This window comes from Caretta caretta, chromosome 6 (genome assembly GCF_965140235.1).
Source record: "Caretta caretta isolate rCarCar2 chromosome 6, rCarCar1.hap1, whole genome shotgun sequence".
Taxonomy (NCBI): Eukaryota; Metazoa; Chordata; order Testudines; family Cheloniidae; genus Caretta; species Caretta caretta.
The window spans coordinates 105,939,433-105,963,328 of NC_134211.1; the positions used below are offsets into that span (position 1 = coordinate 105,939,433).

At 43.1% G+C, this 23,896-nt stretch overlaps 1 protein-coding gene across 19 annotated transcripts in view; it reads left to right on the forward strand.

The window, feature by feature from the left end:
* The window catches only part of LOC142072579 (uncharacterized), a 265,356-nt gene extending 242,340 nt beyond the window's left edge, over positions 1 to 23,016 (forward strand). For 5 of the 19 annotated variants that reach the window (XR_012669052.1, XR_012669056.1, XR_012669058.1 and 2 more), the window contains 3 exons: positions 12,037 to 13,262; positions 14,451 to 14,498; positions 17,048 to 23,007. Coding sequence is in view for 1 of the 19 variants with exons in the window: in XM_075129859.1 (XP_074985960.1) it covers positions 4,790 to 5,304 (515 nt within the window). In the remaining 18 variants the exon portion in view is untranslated. Of the gene's footprint in view, positions 1 to 4,789; positions 5,419 to 12,036; positions 13,263 to 14,450; positions 14,499 to 17,047 lie in introns of those variants that run through there. The other 14 variants (XR_012669061.1, XR_012669066.1, XR_012669067.1 and 11 more) reach the window with 8 other exon arrangements.
* Positions 23,017 to 23,896: the final 880 nt, after the last annotated feature.

The following is a 23,896-nucleotide window of genomic DNA, read 5'->3' on the forward strand; positions in this document are numbered from 1 at the left end:
TACACAATAATGTGCAGTTGACCAGCTCTGTCCTCATCAGCAAATGTCACTCTGGTTACAGAATCCATATCAGATTTCAGGGAACAGGGGACTGATTCAAGGAGACCATTTCCTTCAAACTGGTTGCCCTATTTCTGCTCGCGGTGCTAGAAAAGCAAGATTATGGTTTGCATGGGTCTGTGTTTAATACACAAAGTAGATTTGCTGATGTAACAGTTATTTGCACTGTTTATATTCAAATCTCCTAAAAAAATAAGGCATCATCAAAATTTATGGATAGTAACAGTGCAAATCAGTACACTTATCTTCTTTTTATAGACTAAAATCAAATTATTCCTTACATTTTTCTCAGTTACAGAATATTAGATGGCAGTGTCTCTAAGTGACTTGCACTTTGAGAAAGGTGAATTCTTAAAACAAAATTGGAAACCACATCAGTGCTTTTTAATGTTTTGTAAAAACCTAAAATTCTCAGCAATAATTATTTGTATAAAGCTAGCAATGCTCAAATCATATCCATGGCAGTAGAGAACAAAACTGGAAGGCAACTCAACACCACAATTAGATTCCCAATGAATTACTCTGTAGTGTGCTATCTTCTAAAATACAGATATCTAAAAATGGTATGTTAACCTTTTAATTTTTTTTAACCCAATAAAATAATCAAGTTGTTCTGTGACCTGTAATTCTGAATCTGATTGAGTTTTCAATATATTGTAATTCACAGATTTTCTCTCCTCTAGTGCTAGGTTTGTATCTGTCACATGGTTTTCAGTGTTCCTAATGAGCTGTTAACAAGCTGTCAATTACCTATGCAAATTAGGAAAGCAGAAATTGAGGGGTTGCTGTACCTAGAGTTAAAGTATGCTACCTTGGAATGTTATGAAATAAATCATTTCAGTTTTAATAGCTGTCTGTGCCCATGTGCCTTGTGTCATATAGGGACTGTTTCATTATTTTACTTACCTATAATAAGATTGTGAGGAGGACTTGGACAAATGATTTCAAATCTGTCCTCATATTCACCTTTACTCTCTTATGCTGCCGATTCTCTTCCAGTCTTACAGTCACAATCCTGAAAGGTGATGAGCAACTTTAGCTGCCCTCCCCCACCATTGAAGTCAATGAGAACTCTGGATCTTAGCTTCTGATCCCGAAAGACTTAATTCATGTGCTTAACGATGTATGTCAATGGGACTGCTAACAGTGTGTGAAGTTAAACACATGGGTGAGTCTTTGCAGGATTGGGGCCTTAGTCTGTTCTCAGGAAGGCCACATTTTGAAGTAACCCTAATAAATACATCTTCACCCCTTTCCCAGCAGTTCCCCACAATCAAGTGTGTCAGGAGACAGGTAGCTCTTTCATTTGTGCTGCCCCATATATTTGGAATTCTCTCCCCTGTCACTAAATGTTGCCTTTACATTTTCTCTCTCTTTGCTTTAGCTTACGATTGATACTCACTGTAAAGTTTTTAGTGATACTTTGTATGAAGAATGTTATATAAAATGAAATTATGTTGTATTTATGAGCAACACTCTAATCGCGGTCTATCAGCGGTTCCATTATAATGCCCTATTGTCAAATGTTTTAAAATTCACCCATAAAAATTCACTCCGGAATGAAGCATTGTGTACAAAACATAAACAAAGCTGCTTGGCCATTTTGAATTACAGTAGTGAAAATGGGACTCAAAGTTAGATTTTTAAGATTTATCTTTTTTACCTATATTTTTAGAAAAGATATTACAAAAATAAAACTGTAGTTCTTCACGGCCATGTTTTCAAAATGCAGTATACCCCACAAAAGATGCCGTTTACCCACAAAGTAGGCAATTGCACAGCCAACAACCCATTTGCACATGCAATTAAATAATCTGAGGTTGCAACAGCATGTGCACATTGGCTGTATCCTCGTGTCCCTTAATGGTGTAGCAATACAAGTGCTTGGGACCTGATTCTGTGCCCGTTGAAGTAAAAGATAGATTGCTGATTGCTTTCAGTGGTGCAAGATTGGGCTCTTGGGTGGCAAATAGACGAAAAGAAATTTGAGCATGATTGTGAAATTAAAACAGACAATAAAAGTGAATGAAACACAAATCAATAACATCATCTCAAATAGGAAAAGTCCTTCAGGAAGAGCCTACAGGAAAATAACGAACTAAGCTAAATCTTCTGCTGAGCCTTTCTGGGTCAGGAAGGCTTTCTGGTCAGAATACCTAAGACTGTAATTCATTTGTGTGTGTATGTTTACCTGCCATAATCTTGTAAATAACTCTCTTATTTCTTGTTTCCTTTTCTTAGTTAATTTTATTACAAGATTGGCTACAAGCATTGTGTTTGATGTAAAATCTAGGGTATCAATTGATCAGGGGTAAGTGACTGATCCTTTGGGACTAGGAGTAACTTAAATGTTGTTGTGATTTTTGGTATAAAGGACCATCTACCACAAAGGCGAGTTTGCCTGGGCAGCAAGATAGACCAGAGTACCCAAGGGGATTGTCTGTGACTCCATGTTTAGGCTGTTGTAGTGCTTTAGGAGTTCACACTAGATACTTGGCTGGTGAAATCGAAGTATAGAACTCACAATCAGATTGGGGTTTGTGCCCTGGTTTGTAACAGTCTGCTCTGAGGTTGGCACTCACTTCAGACAACTTGACAGTGGTTAGAAAGTGTATGCCTGTAAAGGCATTCGGCCTTCTTGCATCTAAGCTTGCACTTGAATGTTGAGTAGTAGCTAATAAATGGATGAGCATTTGGCTGCACAAATTAGGGTGTACACAAATACTAGTCAGTAGACTAGTTGTGCCCACATTTGAAAATCTATGTCACTCCTATCTTGTGAATTGTAAAGTTTAGCATGATGGTGACATCATCATCCAAACAACCTGTTTGACAGCAGAGACCCTCTTTGTGTATGTTGCTATTTAATCAATTCAAATTATGCTAAAATGAGCAAAATTTCACATAAAACATCTACTGTTTGAACCCCTCCCCTCATTTACTTGCCGTAAATACATTTCTAAATCACCACCTGGGTGGAATATGCACAGCCATCACACACTTGAGTACAGAGTTTTAGTCTGGAAAGAAACATGTTTGCATAATCAAGTATAAAGTTTAATCCTAAATGTTAAACATGGTATCCCCTTTGACAGCCAGAGGATGTGATTGGTAGAAAATCTATATTGATTTTTATGACACATGATTTGACTCACATCCCTACTGATGTCAGCGGTTGCCAATCAAGATTAACTCTCTGTCTCTAAGCCTTGGTCTACACTAGGAGCTGAGGTCGAATTTAGCAGCGTTAAATCGATTTAACTCTGCACCCGTCCACACGACGAAGCCCCCCCCCCTTTTTTTTTTTACTTAAAGGGCTCTTAAAATCGATTTCCTTACTCCACCCCTGACAAAGGGATTAGTGCTGAAATCGGCCTTGCTGGGTCAAATTTGGGGTACTGTGGACACAATTAGACGGTATTGGCCTCCCTGAGCTATCCGAGAGTGCTCCACTGTGACCGCTCTGGGCAGCACTCTCAACTCAGATGCACTGGCCAGGTAGACAGGAAAAGGCCTGCGAACTTTTCAATTTCAATTTCCTGTTTGGCCAGCGTGGCAACCTGCAGATGACCATGCAGAGCTCATCAGCAGAGGTGACCGTGATGGAGTCCCAGAATCGCAAAAGAGCTCCAGCATGGACCGAACTGGAGGTACAGGATCTGATTGCTGAATGGGGAGAGGAATCCGTGCTATCAGAACTCTGTTCCAGTTTTCGAAATGCCAAAACATTTGTCAAAATCTCCCAAGGCATGAAGGACAGAGGCTATAACAGGGATCTGAAGCAGTGCCGCGTGAAACTTAAGGAGCTGAGGCAAGCCTACCAGAAAACCAGAGGGGCGAACGGCCGCTCCGGGTCAGAGCCTCAAACATGCCGCTTCTATGATGAGCTGCATGCCATTTTAGGGGGTTCAGCCACCACTACCTCATCCGTGTTGTTTGACTCCTTCAATGGTGATGGAGGCAACACGGAAGCAGGTTTTGGGGATGAGGAAGATGATGATGAAGAAGTTGTAGATAGCTCACAGCAAGCAAGCGGAGAAACCAGTTTTCCCGACAGCCAGGAATTGTTTCTCACCCTGGACCTGGAGCCAGTACCCCCCGAACCCACTCAAGGCTGCCTCCTGGACCCGCCAGGCAGAGTAGGGACCTCTCGTGAGTGTACCTTTTAAAATACTATACATGATTTAAAAGCAAGCATGTTTAATGATTAATTTGCCCTGGCATTCGCGGCTCTCCTGGATGTACTCCCAAAGCCTTTGCAAAAGGTTTCTGGGGAGGGCAGCCTTATTCCGTCCACCATGGTAGGACACTTTACCACTCCAGGCCAGTAGCACATACTCGGGAATCATTGTAGAACAAAGCATTGCAGTGTATGTTTGCTGGTCTTCAAACAACATCCCTTCTTTATCTCTGTGTTATCCTCAGGAAAGTGATATCATTTCTGGTCACCTGGTTGAAATAGGGTGCTTTTCTTAAGGGGACATTCAGAGGTGCCTGTTCCTGCTGGGCTGTTTGCCTGTAGCTGAACAGAAATGTTCCCCGCTGTTAGCCACGGGGAGGGGTGAGGGACTAGCCACGCGGTGGGGGGAGGCAAAATGCGACCTTGGAACGAAAGCACATGTGCTTTGTATGTAATGTTAACAGCAAGGTTTACCATGAAAGAGTGTATCCATTGTTCTATAAAATGTGTCTTTTTAAATACCACTGTCCCTTTTTTTTTCTCCACCAGCTGCATGTGTTTCAATGATCACAGGATCTTCTCCTTCCCAGAGGCTAGTGAAGATTAGAAGGCGAAAAAAACGCACTCGCGATGAAATGTTCTCTGAGCTCATGCTGTCCTCCCACACTGACAGAGCACAGACGAATGCGTGGAGGCAGACAATGTCAGAGTGCAGGAAAGCACAAAATGACCGGGAGGAGAGGTGGTGGGCTGAAGAGAGGGCTAAAGCTGAAAGGTGGCGACAGTGTGATGAGAGGAGGCAGGATTCAATGCTGAGGCTGCTGGAGGATCAAACCAATATGCTCCAGCATATGGTTGAGCTGCAGGAAAGGCAGCAGGAGCACAGACCGCCGCTACAGCCCCTGTGTAACCAACCGCCCTCCGAACCAAGTTCCATAGCCTCCACACCCAGACGCCCAAGAATGCAGTGGGGGGCGTCCGGCCACCCAGCCACTCCACCCCAGAGGATTGCCCAAGCAACAGAAGGCTGGCATTCAATAAGTTTTAAAATTTTAAACTTTTAAAGTGCTGTGTGGCCTTGTCCTTCCCTCCCCCACCATCCCTCCTGGGCTACCTTGGTAGTTAGCCCCCTATTTGTGTGATGAATTAATAAAGAATGCATGAATGTGAAGCAACAATGACTTTATTGCCTCTGCAAGCGGTGATCGAAGGGAGGAGCGGAGGGTGGTTAGCTTGCAGGGAAGTAGAGTGAACCAAGGGGCGGGGGGGTTTCATCAAGGAGAAACAAACAGAACTTTCACACCGTAGCCTGGCCAATCATGAAACTGGTTTTCAAAGCTTCTCTGATGCACACCACGCCCTCCTGTGCTCTTTGAACTGCCCTGGTGTCTGGCTGCGCGTAACCAGCAGCCAGGCGATTTGCCTCAACCTCCCACCCTGCCATAAATGTCTCCCCCTTACTCTCACAGATATTGTGGAGCGCACAGCAAGCAGTAATAACAGTGGGAATATTGGTTTCACTGAGGTCATCACAGCAGCCCCCACAGTAGATTTGCCCACTCCAAATTGATTCCCGACTGACCGGTAGCTGTCTGGCATTGCAAGCTTCCACAGGGCTATTGCCATTCGCTTCTCAATGGTGAGGGCTGCTCTCATTTTGGTATTCTTGCGCCTCAGGGCAGGGGAAAGCAAGTCACAAAGTTCCATGAATGAGCCCTTACGCATGCGAAAGTTTTGCAGCCACTGGGAATCGTCCCAGACCTGCAACACTATGCGGTCCCACCAGTCTCTGCTTGTTTCCCAAGCCCAGAATCGGTGTTCCACAGCATGAACCTGCCCCATTAGCACCATGATGCCCACATTGCCAGGGCCTGTGCTTTGAGAGAAGTCTGTGTCCATGTCCTCATCACTCTTGTCACCGTGCTGACGTCGCCTCCTCGCCCGGTTTCGCTTTGCCAGGTTCTGGTGCTGCATATACTGCTGGATAATGCGTGTGGTGTTTAATGTGCCCCTAATTGCCAAAGTGATCTGAGTGGGCTCCATGCTTGCCGTGGTATGGCGTCCGCACAGAAAAAAGGCGCGGAACGATTGTCTGCCGTTGCTCTGATGGAGGGAGGGGTGACTTACAACATGTCTTACAGGGTTGGCTTACAAGGAATTAAAATCAACAAAGGGGGTGGCTTTGCGAGAAACAGAATGGCCCCCTCAAGGATAGAACTCAAAACTGGGTTTAGCAGGCCGTTGATTTCCTGGAGGGAGGGAGGAGAAAATGAATACAAAACAAATATGGTCTATTTCTTGTTTTGATCCACTTCATCTATCTTTATACATCTTGCTGGCAGCAGGCTGAGCAGTACGACCGCCAGCCATCATTATCTCCTGGGTGCTCGGCAGAAGACGGTGCAGTATGACTGCTGGCCATCGTCTTCTCCTTGCTGCAGATTAAAAGACAGTGCACTGCCGGTAGGACTGAATCGCCATGAGATGAAACTTAAAAGGAAAATCACTTGGCTGAATCACTCCCATGTTTGCCCGGGCGCCCCTGACCTCATCGAGGTCGGTTAAAAGAGGACCCTGGACTATGTCGACGACGGCTACCAGTCATACTGCACTGTCTGCTGCCAAAAGGCAATAAACTGTTGCTGTGTAGCAATGCAGTACCGCATCTGCCAGCACCCAGGAGACATACGGTGATGGTTAGCTGAGCAGGCTCCATGCTTGCCGTGGTATGGCGTCTGCACAGATAACTCAAGAAAAAAGGCGCAAAACGATTGTCTGCCCCTGCTTTCATGGAGGGAGGGAGGGAACGGGGGACTGATGATCATAGAATCATAGAATATCAGGGTTGGAAGGGACCTCAGGAGGTCATCCAGTCCAACCCCCTGCTCAAAAGCAGGACCAATCCCCAATTAAATCATCCCAGCCAGGGCTTTGTCAAGCCTGACCTTAAAAACTTCTAAGGAAGGAGATTCCACCATTTCCTTAGGGAACGCATTCCAGTGTTTCACCACCCTCCTAGTGAAAAAGTTTTTCCTAATATCCAACCTAAACCTCCCCCATTGCAACTTGAGACCATTACTCCTTGTCCTGTCCTCTTCTACCACTGAGAATAGTCTAGAACCATCCTCTCTGGAACCACCTCGCAGGTAGTTGAAAGCAGCTATCAAATCCCCCCTCATTCTTCTCTTCTGCAGACTAAACAATCCCAGTTCCCTCAGCCTCTCCTCATAAGTCATGTGTTCCAGTCCCCTAACCATTTTTGTTGCTCTTCACTGGACTCTTTCCAATTTATCCACATCCTTCTTGTAGTGTGGTGCCCAAAACTGGACGCAGTACTCCAGATGAGGCCTCACCAATGTCGAATAGAGGGGGACGATCACGTCCCTGGATCTGCTCGCTATGCCCCTACTTATACATCCCAAAATGCCATTGGCCTTCTTGGCAACAAGGGCACACTGCTGATTCATATCCAGCTTCTCGTCCACTGTCACCTCTAGGTCCTTTTCCGCAGAGGATATGTACCCAGAACCACCTGCGACCATGTTTTAGCCCCATCAGGCACGGAGATTTCTAACCAGAATTCAAATGGGCGGTGGAGACTGTGGGAACTGTGGGATAGCATAGTGCAATGCTCCAGAAGTTGATGGTTGCCTCGGTACTGTGGACAAACTCCGCCGACTACATGCACTTAGAGCATTTGTGTGGGGGGACACACAATCGACTGTATAAAAATGCTTTCTACAAAACCAACTTCTATAAATTCGACCTAATTTCGTAGTGTAGACATACCCTAAATCACTGAAATCCCAATTGCAGTCAATAAGATTAGATCAGATCAAAATATCCTTTGAAGTCAATGAGATGTGATCAGTCTCTATTTATTATTGAAGCCAATGGGGGATATTATAAGAGGTGAAGTCAATTGGACAGTATTCTACAAGTTTTCCCCCAATAAAACTTTTTTGTATCTTAATATCCAAAATATATTTGAATCTATATCCCAACATTCAAGTTCCTGTCTTCAGTAATCATTAGATCATCACTAATGCTTCCTTAGTTCAAAAAAGGTAAACTCCTGTTACTTTTCAGTAGCAGATTACACAAAAGAAACTTTACGGTATATATTACTCTCTCAAAGCAGTTTGCTCCATCTTGCAATCACTTAAAAATGTTATCTCATCTTCCTTCCTGCATGAATGTCTGAGATAATCAATGAAGTTCCTGTGTAGAGAATAAATTGAGCTGAATGGCTCCTCTTAAACTGTACAATCAAAGAGAGAGGGTTTTTTTGCGACTGATTTTGATATTCAGTTTAACTTTCTTCACCAAGCTGTCAGCTCGGTGAAAGTGAGGTCAGTATGACCATGCTCTTCTTAAAGGATCCTCTTCTGAACCATCCACTTGAGTATGTAATCTGCACAGAAACCTGGTGCCTGAACATCCATTGCCCTGCACCTTGTGTAGTCATTGCTCCAGTGTAGAGCGGGTGTAAAATGCTACCATATCACAATGATAATATTTAGCATCTATTTTGCACGGGTATAAACGACTTACACACGATGCAGGACTTCAAAAAATTGGGCCCCTGTTCTTTTGACATCTAAAATGCACACCCGCTCGTGTGTGTGTGTGTGTAAATCACTTTTCTATATAATAAGTGTAACACACAAAGAAATGGAAGCAATTTTACAATTCTGTAATCACTGATTCAGCTACCTGAAACTTTTGACTCAATCATCTGCAAAATTTAAGTGACAGGAAAAAGCACTAATCGAACTGCACCAAAGATGCTGGAGACCAAGGGATCTTGGTCTCACTTCATCCCTATGGTCCCCTCTTGTTCTAGCTTGGCCTCTCTTGAAAGAAATCACAGAAGTATATTCTTGCTCCATAGATTGTAAGTTTCTGGGGGCAGAGACTGTCTTTTTGTTATGTGTTTGTAGAGTGAGCAGCACAGTGGAGCTGAGTCTTCTAGGCACTTACAACCAATCATGAAGAATCCATTTGTCTGTGTTGCCCCAGGACTCTCGGACACTTATTAATGGGAGCATATCGTTTTCAAGACCAGACAGGAGGTTCAGCCAAAACACAGAGCAGACAGGGAACTTTGTGGTAGATTTGCTTTTGTATGGTTGTAATAATTCCATTGGCACCAATGTCATTGATTATGTCTCTGTGTCTTGGATCTGAGAGGTTTTGTTGGTGCCTTTGATTCAACTATCCATAGACAAATCCTAGCTCTGGCCCCAAGATCCTGCCCTAAAAAAAGCTAATCCTGGTATAAAGTGTTATAATGTGAGAGATTAAGGATCTCAAAATAGGGAGTTTGTATCTGGGTAATATACATTGTATTGCTCTGTAATAGCTCTAGATCCTTGGTAGTACATTTTTTTGTGCCAATATTATTCCAACAAGGCTGGCACTGGTTTATTCAGTTGTATCATTGATGTTCTGTGAGAAGGCCTAGATAATATATAGTAATTCATTGTGTAAATCAGCCTCGCAAATTTGTCCTGAAGTTTGCCAGAGAAAAATCTTCTTGTCCATCCTTTATAACTATGATTGACGATATTGGAAAAAAACTGGTGATAATTTACATATCTAATAAAAACAATAAATATTCAGCCCAGGTGAACAGAATTCTGCAAAGGTGAAGTTTAGAAATGAGACTCTTCATTATGGTCCGTATTATAAAGTGCTTTTCAATTGTCTTCTGAAGAGAAAAGCGAAACACAATCTGATAGCTTTAGGATTTTATCAATTACAATATAAAAATGTCTAAAAAGTGAAAAGGTGAATTTAAGCATATTTTCATTTACTCTGAATTACAGTTATATTCCAGGTTTGAAGATGGATCACTTTCCATCTAACATAGGAATGAATTAAAGTTGATACTGCCTCCAGTTTTATAAGGGCTTGTCCACATGGTGCTTAAGTCCACACAAGAGGGATGTGAATTCTAGAGCTCACTAGCCTGTTGCACACTGACTGGCCCGTGTGGACCCTGCTGGCATGCACTAAAAGTTCTCTGGTGCACGTTAGCGTAGTCTCACTTCAAACAACAGTACATTAAAATGTACTAGGGAACTTTTAGTGAATACCAGTAGGGTCCACACAGGCCTGTTAGTGTGCAATACACTAGCGCACACTAGAATTTACACCCCTCTGTGTGGACTAAGGCACCATGTAGACAAGCCCTAAGTATCAAAGTAGCAAAATGTTACTATTTAGAGAATATATTTTAACAAGTCTAGGTTCACATTTATATCTTACAGATGTGCTGTGTTTTTTTAAAAAATGTTATCTAGAAGCTTTTAAAAATTTGTTAAAGATTAGTTTCTCCCTACACTTACAGTGTTGCCTAGAAATCTTTTGCTTCTTGCACTAATCTTTTGTTTTATTCCTTTCCTGTCCTGGATTTTGTTTAACACTCAGTGATGTTCATTTATAGTTTTGTTTTTTCCCTAGAAATTTACTCTAGAGTCAAGTTTAATTAAATGATTAATTGAATTACATAGCCACCATGGAAATGCTGGCATTCTGAAGCCAAATACTGGAAAGAAAGTGATCCACATTCTCTGCTTTGGCAGGCTTTCACTCAGCAGGCAGAAAGGGAGGAGGCTGTCAGGGAACCTGTTATGGCTTAGTGAGTCTCAGGGCAGATTTGCAGTATGCTGAGCCCCAGCATAGGTTGGTTACAGAAGCCTGAAGGCTGCTCTAATTTAAATAATGTTCACTAAAGGACTGGTGAGCATTGCTATAGCACATAATGCTCTGATCACACCAACCCTTCCCCAGTACGCCCCCTATGGCAGTGCTGATTGGGGTGGGGGTGGTGCAGAGGCCAGTTCTGCATCAGTTGACAGCTCTCTCACATCAGGGGCATTCTCATTTGGCCGGTTCCTGCTGCTTTCTGTTTGCTCTGTGGCACTGAGGCAGCACAAAGGGGGCGGGATGCAAGGGAGAATGTAGCTCTGTGGGTTGGAAGCATTCAGAAGAACTGGTTAACATTTTCTGTGTGAAGCACGATATTAGCCCTGAAATGTTATGGAATTCTAAGGCCTCTGCATAGGGCTTAGGGAGAGTTTGAGAAATCCACTTGGCAAGCCAGCTGATGGATTCTCTCTTATCACTGAGCTTCTGTGGCCTCATAATAATTGACCGGAGGTCTGTTAAGATAAGTCTTGTCCAATGATATTAGGTGGCAGTAGCTCTTTAACGGTATGTTCTTCCATCCCAGGCATGGTATGGTGTGGTATGTTTTAGATAATTGAAATGAAAGAAGGTGAATAACAGAATTGCTCATTTATATTATTTCTGAATTAGAGCCTGCAAGGTGTTAAGTAGCCTCAATTCTCCTGATGTTTAGCTTGCAGCGCTCAGATCCCTATAGCCTCACTTTCTGGAATCCTAAAGGCTCTAGAAGCATTTGGAAAGCTGAGGTTACAACGCCTGATGAGAACTATTATCCCTTTCATTAGGACAGGACTGCATGGTGACTGTTCCTGAAAAAACTACAATTCTGTTGTGTTTTTTTGGTCCTTACACAACAATAGCCATACAGACAAAACACATGGGCACAGTTGAGTCCCAAATAAACATTTGTCTAAATCTACCAAAACACCTAAGGTCTACCTACCTACATATTGCTGCTCTAGAAGCTTCTTAAAACACAGAGAGCACCACTAGTGGGCTCGCAAACTATTTAAAGGGATATTATCCTATTCCTGTGCACTCCCAGAATAAGGGAGTAATTTTGATTGTGTTTTTTACTTTCAATATCTTCTCTTACATAGTGTCAAGATGGAGAGGGCATTTTGCTGATCTGGGTTATTGTCTGGGGGGCCTCACTTAGAAGAAAGTGTGAAGAAGAAGGGAACAAAGGAAATGGCGATGCTGGCATTGTTGGGTAAGAGCAAAGAAATTGTGGAGGGACACACTAACAAGAAAGGTCTGAGATATAAGTACAGCTTTGGACTTTTGGTTTTAGTCTATAAAAGACACCAATAAAAAAAAATGGAACTGTTGTTTGTCCAATGAGCACCAGAAATGGTCCCTTTTATCTAAGAGCTTATGTACGTGGAGCAGTATTGTGGGCTACAGAGATGTGATTTCTAATGTATGCTGTGTTGCACATTAATTGGTCCATGTAGACCCTGCTGGGGTGCACTAACGGTTCTCTAGTGCACTTTAAGATCATGCTCTTTGAAACACTCAAATACACTGGGGAACATTATGAAGAGATGACTCATTACATTATATATTACTTCAATGAGAAAGTGAATGTGATGGGGGTGTTCACCCTACACTAGCCTGGAACGTGGTTAATGTGGCCCCGAGGAGTTACGTAACTTGATAGGCCACACCTGAGGGATGATGAGCATGATGCGCTTGATGAGCAAACACTAATTAAGGATGGAGCCCACCTGAGTGGGAGGAGGAGGGGCTAGTATAAAGCCAGGACATTTGCAACAGAAAGGGGCTGTAGTGTGGAAGCCTGCAGTCACTCTCTGGGCTTAGAAAAGGAAAGGAGGAGACCCAGGGAATAGTAGAAATCTTGCGATACTGACTCTGAATGAAGGTTTTACCCAGAAGGGTGACGGAACAGGAAAAAGCTCAGGGAAACAGCAGCAAGATTTGGCATGGTGCAGACCTGGGCCACTGATTCGAGGGTCCCTGTCCTGGAACCTGAAGAAGTGGGTATGCTCAGGTTCCCTTATCAGCCACGGGGGAAGTGACATTGCCTTGGATTGGAGGACTGCTGGGAATGATACCCAGTCAGCCAGTCCAGTGAGACTTTGATACCCTGGAAAGGGGAAGACCACATAGTGACCTGCCTGGAAGACTGAGGCATGAAACGAGAACACCCCAAGCCATGAAGAGGGAGCATCCTGACTCACAAAGATGAAGTCCTACAACTCCCAGAGCGTGAGAGGGGCCAGAGCATGAGCGAGAGACAGAAGAGGCTGTCAGACTGGGCGGAGCTGTTTCACAGAAGCAGCCTCAAGGAGGCATCCCAGCAGTGAGTAAAGAATCCTGTGACAGTGTCTGATATACATTACTGCTTTCTGCACATGCTAAGAGAGAGCCCCCCCAAACCCCCTGATTTTTGGACATCTTATATAAAACTAAAAATAACCCACCCCAAAAATGAAACTAATAAGCCCATGTTCTTCTGTAATGTGGACACTTCTCTATTTAAAAGTTAGGCTGACCCCATTGGCTCATTTCATGCAGTAAATTATTATGGCATATTATTGTACATGATCCTGAAGTGTCTTCTTAGAGCAGTGACACACAGACTGAGACTCAGGAGTTGCAAGTGTCTCTTTAATGTGTCTCCTGTGACTCTTTGCAGCACATGATATTAAAACACTGTGATTTAATTATTAACTAATCAGAACGCTTTTTACTCTGTTATTAACCAATTGTAGAATATTTGGTCAGTCATATTTTGTTGTGAGAATAATTATATATATCTCTGACACCCTCTTCTGTCTCTCGCTCACGCTATGGCCCCTCTCACACTCCAGGAATTGCAGTATGTATGTGTATATATACACAAATATATATATATATTGTGTGAGTACTGCAACTCCTGGAGCATGAGAGAGGCCATAGCATGAGTGAGAGACAGAAGAGGGTGTCAGATATAGATAGATAGATAGATATAGTAAATGAAACAATGAATTCACAGTACTGTGGCTCTTTTGGGTAATGTTGATTGCTAATTTGGCTTCTGAACCACTGAGGTCTGAGTATCCCTGTCTTAGAGAGTTATACAGACAGAGTCCTAGTGAGTGGATCTGATGTGACAGTAGTGAGGAAGGTGCTGGGATGGTGAGAAAAAGAAAGACTGGAGGAATAGAGAGAGAGAGAGGAGTGATGGTGTTAGGGACAGGTGAAAGGAAGAGAAAAGGGTGCAGGAAATTATCACAGGGATGAAATTAAGAGGCAGGTAAATCCAATTATCAGCATGAAAACAGGTAGGAACATTAAAAGAAGTGGAAATAAAGTCAATTAGTGCTTGGAGTCCAGAGTTCTAGGGTGTCAGCTGGTGAATGGTGGCTAATTTGATATAGGCTAATTGCATCGTTTGCCTATTTGATTTGAGATCCATCTCCTGCTCCTTCCAGGGTAATCACTCCAAATAAGTGAATAGCTGGAACAGTTATGAGATCTGATGCATTCATTGTTTTGCTTTAAACAGCTCTATCTACACAAGGTAAAACAGAAGAGGAAATGTCCCTGAGACAAGGTAAAATGTAGCTGTGATATGAAAGCCTTGGATATCAGAACAATATGAATGGGCTAGACAGTGCCTTGTGTGTGTGTGTACGTGTACGAGTACAAGGGTAATGAGGAAAGGGTATAAGGAGATTTCCTTCCCCTGTGTGCCATAAGTAGACAACAGACGCAGTCCTGCTCCAGGGAGCACAAGGACAGCACCAGTTTCCTATTAACAGCTGTACAAGTTTCCATGAAGTGGACCAAGAGGGCAAAGGGTTATCCCACCTCCTCTGCACTGGCCAGTGGAACGAAGCTAAGATAGGAAGGGGAGACATATATAATGCAATAAGTAATAAGATATAGATGTGGCCCAAGCTTCCCAGGTGCTCCTGGAAAACTTGAGGCACACTGTTTTCTGGAGGTCCCATCAGGGCAGTGCACTGCTACTGCTCCCTCCACACCACAGCCAGGGCCTATAGTCATAGTGGAAGCCATTAAGTGGCACAGACATAGACTATAACTGTTGGGTCCTTTAAAGGCCGCCAGTACCTTGCACCTTATCACATAGGTCCTGACTCAGCAAGTTACTTAAGTACGTGCCTAACTTTAAGTGCAGAAATTCTCCCACTGAAGTGATTAAAGGCATGTACAAAGTCCTCTGCTGAACTGAGGCCTTATACTAATGCTCAGTGAGAACAAGGTGGGTGTTGAACACCTCCGCTCTGATTTGGTAGCTTTTTGTCCACACAAGGTTCAGGGAAATGGAGAGTCAGGCCCCAAATATATCACTTGATGCTTATTCTAATGGAGTTGTTCCCAGTTACGCCCGTACTGAAACGTAGCCTAAACTCACACTCCTGGAATAACATAAATAACATTTGGGAACAAAAGGTGCTGGATGAAAAATATCCTAAGCAAGAAGGAAAGAGTTTGTTGTTTGGATCCTCAGAATAGTTAGCACTGGAAACTTCCAGCAGACTCTGCAGTGGCTGCTGCCTGAAACACACTTCCACTTCTGTATGTTATACAGCTGTAACATTGAACACATGAGGCAGGCGGCTGCCCTGAGGCATTCTCTGTAAAAAGGTTCATATCACAACAGAGCTGACATACCACTATCACGCCATATCTCTTTTCTTCTTCTCCACAGTGTTCAGAAAACCAGGCAATGTCATGAAAATGTTATAATAGACACATCCAGAATATATGGGTGAGCCAGCTGTCCCTAGTGATATATTTAAACCATTCTCTCTATTATACGTCGAATAGGTTAACTATAATTAACACTGGTCAGCGGGTCCTTTTGCTTTACATATTTTATGAATGTATTGCCTCAATTATCAGGGAGGGAAAGGAAAGTGGTTTTTTTTAATAGCTGCTGATATAAGCTAGTCTAAGTCATTTACATCTGAACATATATTATTCCCCCTAAGAAGAATGAATGTTTTCTCTCTCTCCCTGAATCCCATAATTGTTTTATTGCTACATTCTAGAATGTAAATAATCACCCCTCCCCTTTCATAAATTACATGCAACCTGTCTAGCTCTGAAAATGAACATTTCAATATCTTCAGACGCACAATGACATCATATCAATATTTAAAATCATTTTATGCATGTATTCCAGGTTGTCCAACTTCATTAAGGGCATTCATCAGCCCTCCAGCTACAGTGTATTCCCATTGGAGTTGTAGGCCTCAGGCCCTACCAAACAGAAATTTAAACTAACTTGCCTTTTTAATTCACATTATTCTCAAATATTCTCTTTTTTAACCCCCTGCCATGACTAAGGCATTTAGACCTGGCTATGATTTTGTGCACGTCAACATTTAACAGACAAAATCCTCATTATTATTCTCATGCCCATGTGTTCTGACATAGTACAGTTTCTCCCCCTCCCTCCCTCGTTTCCTCCTGCCCCCTTCCCTCTTTCTCTGATGCAGTAATAATCTTATCTTTTGCTGTAAAATAAGTTAATAATTTGAGCTACTTTTTAAAATTTATATACATTGTGAACAAATTAAATTTCATTATTTTTACATCTCTTTTTCTTCCCAAAACAAATCTCATGATCTATTTTTTATATAGCTGAGGATGTGCAGCGTGAATGCGTATCCTTTATGGTGGCATCAAATGCTGATATATTAGTAGAACATTTCTTTTTTCTCACAAAAATAAACAACTTTCTTATGTTCAATAGGATGATTACAATACTGTTCCCTAAGATGTTCAGTGTCTGCATGACCTTGAAAATTCAAGAGCGAAACTCTGATACACAAACAGTGGAGGAAAGAGGAAGTTGTGGTATCCCCACACTTCTAGTTTGCTGCTGACCAGACACTATGGGCCATGGCTGAACCCTCTGACTTACTCCTATGGAGTTCAGTGAAAATGAAATGGATCCAGGTAGCCATCATCTCCTACAAAGGAGTTTGGTAACATCAGGAGGTGGCCAGGCAAATGTCATGTGTGTATCTGGGGCACTCTCCCAAGAGTTGTTGGTGATTTTAATTTTAAAGTCAGTGCAATGCAGTTCAGTGTAATCAGGCACTATATCCAAGGACCTCTTTACCACAGCATACAGATGTGTACACACCTGGCTAATGGCCGAAGACCTTGACAGGCATGCACAGATGGGCCACATGTCGGTTGCCTACAAAGAGGGAAGGCAAAATGTGTGGGAGGGAATGGAGAAAAAGAAAAAATATAAGATAAAACCCACACCTGCATGGCCAGTTTTCAGCTTATCTTTTTTGTAAGTAATTTTCTTGTATAGTTTTTGTTCTGTCTCATTCCTTCTCTTTCTCTGTCTCTCTTCCTCTCATTTGTCTTTTGTCCTTCTCCCTTTTATTTTTCTTGTGGTCATTTTTTTTCCTCTCTGTTGCTCCGGTGTTCCCCCTCCTTCTTTTGTTCTTGCTTCCCTCCTACATTGATCCTTTTTCTGTTCCCTTCCTCTGTGTTCCCATCCCTTCTCATGCCCTAAATGTAAGAGTCTCCCTTCCCCCTCCTAGTTACACTTTTACAAATTCCCTTATCTCAGCCACAATAGTCTTTGATGAAATATGGTAGACTCTTCCTCCCCTGCCTGCCCTGCCAAGTCTGATCCCTCTGGTCAGGTGTACAACAGGTGTGGAGAGGACTACAAGTGCCTTCTTGTTGCATCCTTGTAAAGGGTCAGATAGCATCTTATTCTGTTCTTTTTTTTTTATAGGTCCTTACACCAGGTTCATCATCACAGTATCTGAACACTTTTCAGTCGTGCATTAAGTGGTATGACTAACATATGTTGTGTTTGTTCTCTTATTCTCTCCCCAGGGGAGGGTTAGATGCAGTGGACTGTCTGGTTTTGGATGTCTGTTTGTTTATATATATATACGCGCGTGCCCACACACTGACCTTGCCTTCTCTAACTTAAACATATAGCAAAGAAATGTGCCCTGCATTTGGAAGACATCGACACTGCCATGGAGGTGTAACTTTCAGTGTGGGTAGACGTACACACGCTAGTTTTGATTGCGCTAGCATGTTGTTGTTTTTTAAAGTGTAGCCACAGTGATGTGGGTGGTGGGATGGGCTAGTTGCTGAGTATGGGGACGTATCAGATTGGGTTGTATTCGGGGTCGCTAGCTCATCCTCTGCCTGCATTGTGGTGGCACACTGCTATTTTTTTAGCACACTAGTATGATCAAAGTGAGTGTGTGTACGTCTAGGTGAGGTGGACATTACACCTCTAGAGTGCAAGGTGCTGAGGTTTGCGGGAAGTACATTCCACAGTCGTGGGCCGCCCCTGAGAAAGCTCTGTCTCCATGTTGTAGAGAGGCCCATTGTGTCAGAGGAGCAAAGTTTTCAGCTATGGTTTTCATCCTGGAGTTTTAGATGATCTTTCTGAGAGGCGCTGCCGTTGGTGCTAGAAACTCCAAAGAGGGGAGGGCAGGGTAGAGTCATGGCTCTGTTTCCTTTTTCTGCACTCACCAGCAGAACTGACCTAGGGCCAAAAGGATTTACCCTTTCTCAGCTGCTCCTCCAGTCCGTGTTGTGTGAGGGTGCCAGCGTAACGCCAACAGACCCTGGTCATGGGCAGGCAGGATTGAACCGGGGACCTCTGGAGCTTAGTGCGTGAGCCTCTACCACATGAGCTAAAAGTCAACTGGCTGTTAGCTAAGGCTGTAGAGCAGATTCAATCTCTCTCTCTCTAAGTGGTCTCGGTGCCACTAGATGGGACAGAACACCACACCCAGAAGGTGTGTGGGTTACACCAGCAGGCATTCTCAACTGAGTGAGTTGAAATTGCTTATAGGAGTCATGCTCTAGTGTGGTCCCCCCTCATCAGATTCTAATGTGAGCTGCCCTTGGAGCCAGAACCTGTTTTGAGGAGGTACTGTGAGGAGCTATTCCTGAGGGTATGTCTACACTGCAGTTAGAGACCTGCAGTTGGCCCATCCCAGGAGACTTGGGCTCGCAGGGCTTGGGCTAAGGAGCTGTTTTTGTGGTGTAGATGCTCGGGCAGGGGGGCTGGAACCATTTTTATAGTGGGGGTGCTGAGAACCATTGAACCAACCTGTCAACCCTGTATATGATGGAAACCACTTCAAGCCAGGGGGTGCTGCTGCACTCCAGCACCCCAATTCTAGCATTTGTGTGCTCGGGCTGCAGACTGAGCTTTGGGACCCTCCCACCTTGCAGGTTCCTACAGCCTGGGCCTCAGCCCAAGCATCTATACTGCAATTAAACAGCCGCTTAGCCCAAGCTCTGTGGGTGTCTAATTGCAGTGTAGACTTACCCTGAGCTTCCACTGCCTGCCAGCAGGTACTAACTGCATGTGGAGAATAAGAAGATGGAAGGGAGAAGATTATCAGAACTTGGAGGCAGGGAATGTCCCTAACTTGGACATGTAGCATGTTGGGGAGGTGATGGTCAGGATTGGTCCTAACAGCACTATTACAATAAATTATAAATCAGAATAACAGAAGAAGAGGATGGGAAAGGGGCATATCCAATGATCACAGAAGGAAATGGAGTGCAAAAACAGGGCTTTCAAAGCAGAACCAGGAAGGAAGAGAATAACCTTCAAAGAACAGCAGACTGAAAGGGTCCATCTACACTGCAATAAAAAACCCGTGGCATTGAGACTTAGAGCCCCGGTCAGTTTACTAGGGCTTGGGCTGTGGGGCTAAAAATAGCAGTGTAGACATTTGGGCTCAGGCTGGAGCCTGGGCTCTGAGACCCTCCTGCCTTGTGGGGGCCTCAGATCCCAGGATCCAGCCCAAGCCTGAACAGATACACTCAATGTTTAGTACCATAGCCTAGCCGTGGAAGCACGAGTCAGCTGACCCAGGCTGCACTGCAGGTCTTCTTTTGCAGTGTAGATGTACCCCAAAGAGAAAGTGATGTAGGAAAAGGGCACACAGACAGACAGGCAAAGAACATAAAGGAAATCCAAAGAAATGAACAGAAGGAGAATCCTGGAAAAACTGGAGAGGTACTTAAACCCCAAAGAATCCAAAACCAAAACAAAACTAAAACATGAACCCAGATTCGATGTTTAATATATATAATGAAGAGAAAAGAAAGAAGAAAAATGATGATGTGGAGGGAGAATAAGAATGGGAAATGAAGGGAACTTAACTCATTTGTAAAATGCTATGTAAGAGCTGGGTATTATTATTATTATTATTATTGATTATGTATTCTCCTTTCCTTACAGGAATAAGCTGTGCCATTGTCTGCTCCTTTTATACCAGTACAATAGCATCCACATTAGGGACGCCATACTGCTTTAGCTGTGCTGGTTTAGTTATCCTGCATTCAGACAAGCCTGGATCTCCCCTATTCCCCTGTGTGGCTGCACAGGATGCTTCCACGATCTAGCCCTAAATAAGTAGACATGTGTGCACATGTACCTTGTTTAATGAAAAGGAGGTCATGACACACTGAGTTAGCCAAGTAATGTTTTCCTCTGGGACTATGTTCATATGCTGACTTGCTGTAAGGACATCACCAAAGATAAATGTAGCACACTTAACATTTGTGTTGCGTGGCTGACAGCCTCTTTTTTAAAAGAAGCTCAGACAGCAATGGGAGCAATGTTTTGGGATCAGCCTCGTATATTGGCAGAGAAATGTGTCTAAGGAAGGGTGCACAGTGTCCCGCTGCACTATCTCTGGCTCAGGCCAATGCTTTTACATTCTCATTTTTAAGAGCATCAAATTCATGCATACATTTTTAAAGGAAAAAAATTGTTTAATGAACTTTTAGGAAGAAACCCAATGAAAAGGCCATGCTGTGAGCTCTTTACTCCCTAGACATATGACCTGTATAGAACACGGATCATTGAGTTATTTAGACAACGCTCCTATTTAGCCGACATTAATTTTGTATGCTCCCTCATGGTTGGAGGTGTGTGGGTATGGGGGGGGTGAGGATGGTGGTTTTGTTGGCATACAGCTGGGATTATCTGCTGGAATGTAATGGGAGAAAAGGAGGTGGTGGGGGGGGGGGTGAGAAAAAACAGCCTTCTCCGGAACAAGCAGCGTACATGCCATTAAAAATCAATGCTGCGCAGGCTCACACAGGTGCAGCCTGATTGAAGTCCGTGGTGATTGCAGCCGTGTAAGCGAGGTCAGAGTTGGTTCCTCAACCTTAAAAAAATCTTCAGGAAATGTGGGTGTGCATATTAAAACTGCCCTACTAGGCAGCTCTGACATGTGGGGCTGCCTGGCACAAGCACAGCACATAATAACACAAAGTCTTTGGCAGAGTTACAGAACTAATCTTTATGTAACTGTTCCCGAACAACTCCTCTAATGTACAAAGTACAAACAAGCTTTCCATCAACATTAGGCTGCAGGCAGATCATCCTGTGTCACCTGTTCATACTGAACAAATACTATCTCCATGGCGAGGAAAACTCCACTCTGCATGTATAGCTGATTCTCCTCGAATGTTCTCTCTTAACATCTCAGGGTATTAATGAAACATAGGCTTGTGATTGATTTTAATGCCATTTTTGTGGACTCCTTTTTCTTAGACATGAACACCAGGTAGGGATTTGTATTGTGGATTATTTTCAGGGTGGGATTTGAGGGGATGTTAAAGCCACTTTTTCACCTCTTGCTTCCATAGGTGGCTTCCTAATCCAGCTGAGCAAAAATGCATGGAGAAAGGGTGGTCTTGTGATTAAGGCACTGGCCTGGCGCTCCAGAGATCTGCAGTCAGTTCACGGCTCTGCCACAAACTTCTTGTGGAACGTTAGGCTAATCACTTAATTTTTCCATGCCTCAGTTTTCCCTCTGTAAAATGTGGCTAATACCCATCTTTTATCTGTCTTATCTGATTTGCATGTTAGCTCTCTGGGGGCATGGACCTTACCTTCATATGTGTTTATACAGCACCTAGCACAATGGGGTCTGATCTCAGTTGCGGTTACTGTAAAATAGATGGTAGTAATAATGCATGCAATGATCAGAACAGAAGGAAGTTAAGAAGATAAAAGCTGACACTTCCCAAATGCTCAAGGTAAGAGTGTGAACCTGAGCAGACTATACAAAGAGGTTTCCTGCCTTTTATCCCAAATGTACAATCAGGTGTTGGCTACTTCTTTGTTAAGTGACTTATCCCTTTATACAGTCAGAGAATATTTCTGTATTTGTAACCAAGATTCAGGCTCACAACTCATCAAGCTTCATCCATAGACTAGTTTAAAGTTCCCTGATTTGGGTGCTCTTTTTACTCAGTATCATGAAGCCAAAACACATGTGCTGTTGCACTGAAGAACCATGTGGCAAATATATAAAAGCATGTAAGTTTCTGAAAGCTGGAATAGGGCCATAATTTTGTTGGCAATGGAGCTGATTCTTCTTTTTCTCTTCGAGCAGGGCCTGCAGCATTCCACAGACATAAAAACCTTCATGGAATTTTACCAGCATCAGGATTGATTGCCAGCTTGAGGATTCTCCATTGGCAGCAGGTCCAAGAGGGACACCGCTTCTTTCTCTGTGTCCAGTGAAATGTGTACTACTGGCTGGCTCTGGAGGCAGCCTTATTGCTGCAAAGTCCTCAAATCCCTGCCTAAGAAATGGACTTGGTAGAATCATGGAGCGATCCGAGTTCTGTATAATCCTAGATCATTAGAAAAAGAAAAGTACAGAAAGGGGAGGCTCAGACAAACAGTATTAGTAATGCCAAGTAGTTCAAAAATCATGAGTTTGGTTTAAAATATGAGATTTTTAAAATATATAATTTTGGGGTCCTTTTTATTTGCTGCCTTGGATTTTGAATCTCTGGGCATCCTCGGCTCACATTTTCAAGCTTTTCTCTTCCAGAATGGGGGCTAGAAACTTACTTTTATTTTAAATGAAAGCTGAGATTCTTCCCTAATCACATGCCTCCAGGAGCAGGCGCTTTAAGAAGCACATCAACTATTGCAAGACTCACAATAAAATCACAAGCGTTAGCAACACTGGAAATGGCTTCGCTTCAGCAAGAGAGAAAATCTATAAGGTAAAATTGTTAATTAGTCCTGGACAAATGAGGGCATTAAGGAAGCAGATACTTAGATGTAATCAGAAATGAGTAGATGAGATGCTTGTATATGTACAGAAATGTAAGAGAAACTCACATAACCAGGGATGAGATGATAAGGTATAGCCTGCCTCACCCTGTGTCACCCATAGGGGGTGGAATACAGTTTTATTGATATGAGACTTGTTGACAGGCCCACGGAGCATAAATTCACCATCACATCACTCTGCTGCTGTACTTATTAGTGTTTGAACCATTGAAAAGATCAGCAGACTGGCTGAGAGAGCAGGGGTGGTGGTGTGAAATTTTTTTTTAATCCACTTGGTGTGGACATTTTTTCCCTCTCTCTCTATTATCCCTCTTACTCCTTTTTTAGTTTTAATTATCAACATTTTTTCCCCAAGAGGTTTTTTTTGGGTGGGGGGGGGGGGGAGAGAGAAGAGGGGTTGTTGCATTTTTAAATCATTCATATGTTCAACTGCAATAAGAGAGTGCTATTTGATTCACTTCCAAAATGAAGTACTTTTTTTAAAAAAAAGCACTTCAAGTGCTCCAATAATTTTAAATTGTTCAGCATAGTGCATGCCCAGAACTCTGATCCTTTCCAAATGCAATGCTTCACTTTTTTTTTAAAGAGCACTTCATTTTGGCAGGGAATTAGGGTGTTCTGGGCATGTGCACTGTAGACCAATTTAGGTTTCCTAGATTGCTTCAATAATTTGAAGAGTACTCCAGTCCAGTCACTTTTAACTATTCTCCACTACCCGTGCCTGCAACTCCATTCATTTCTGAACTGAAGCAATTTTACACTTAGGACAAATTCTGCTGTTCAACTGAAATTGTTCCATACTATATATTAACATACCTCTAATTCAATTTGTTTTATGTTTGATGCAATATTTCACT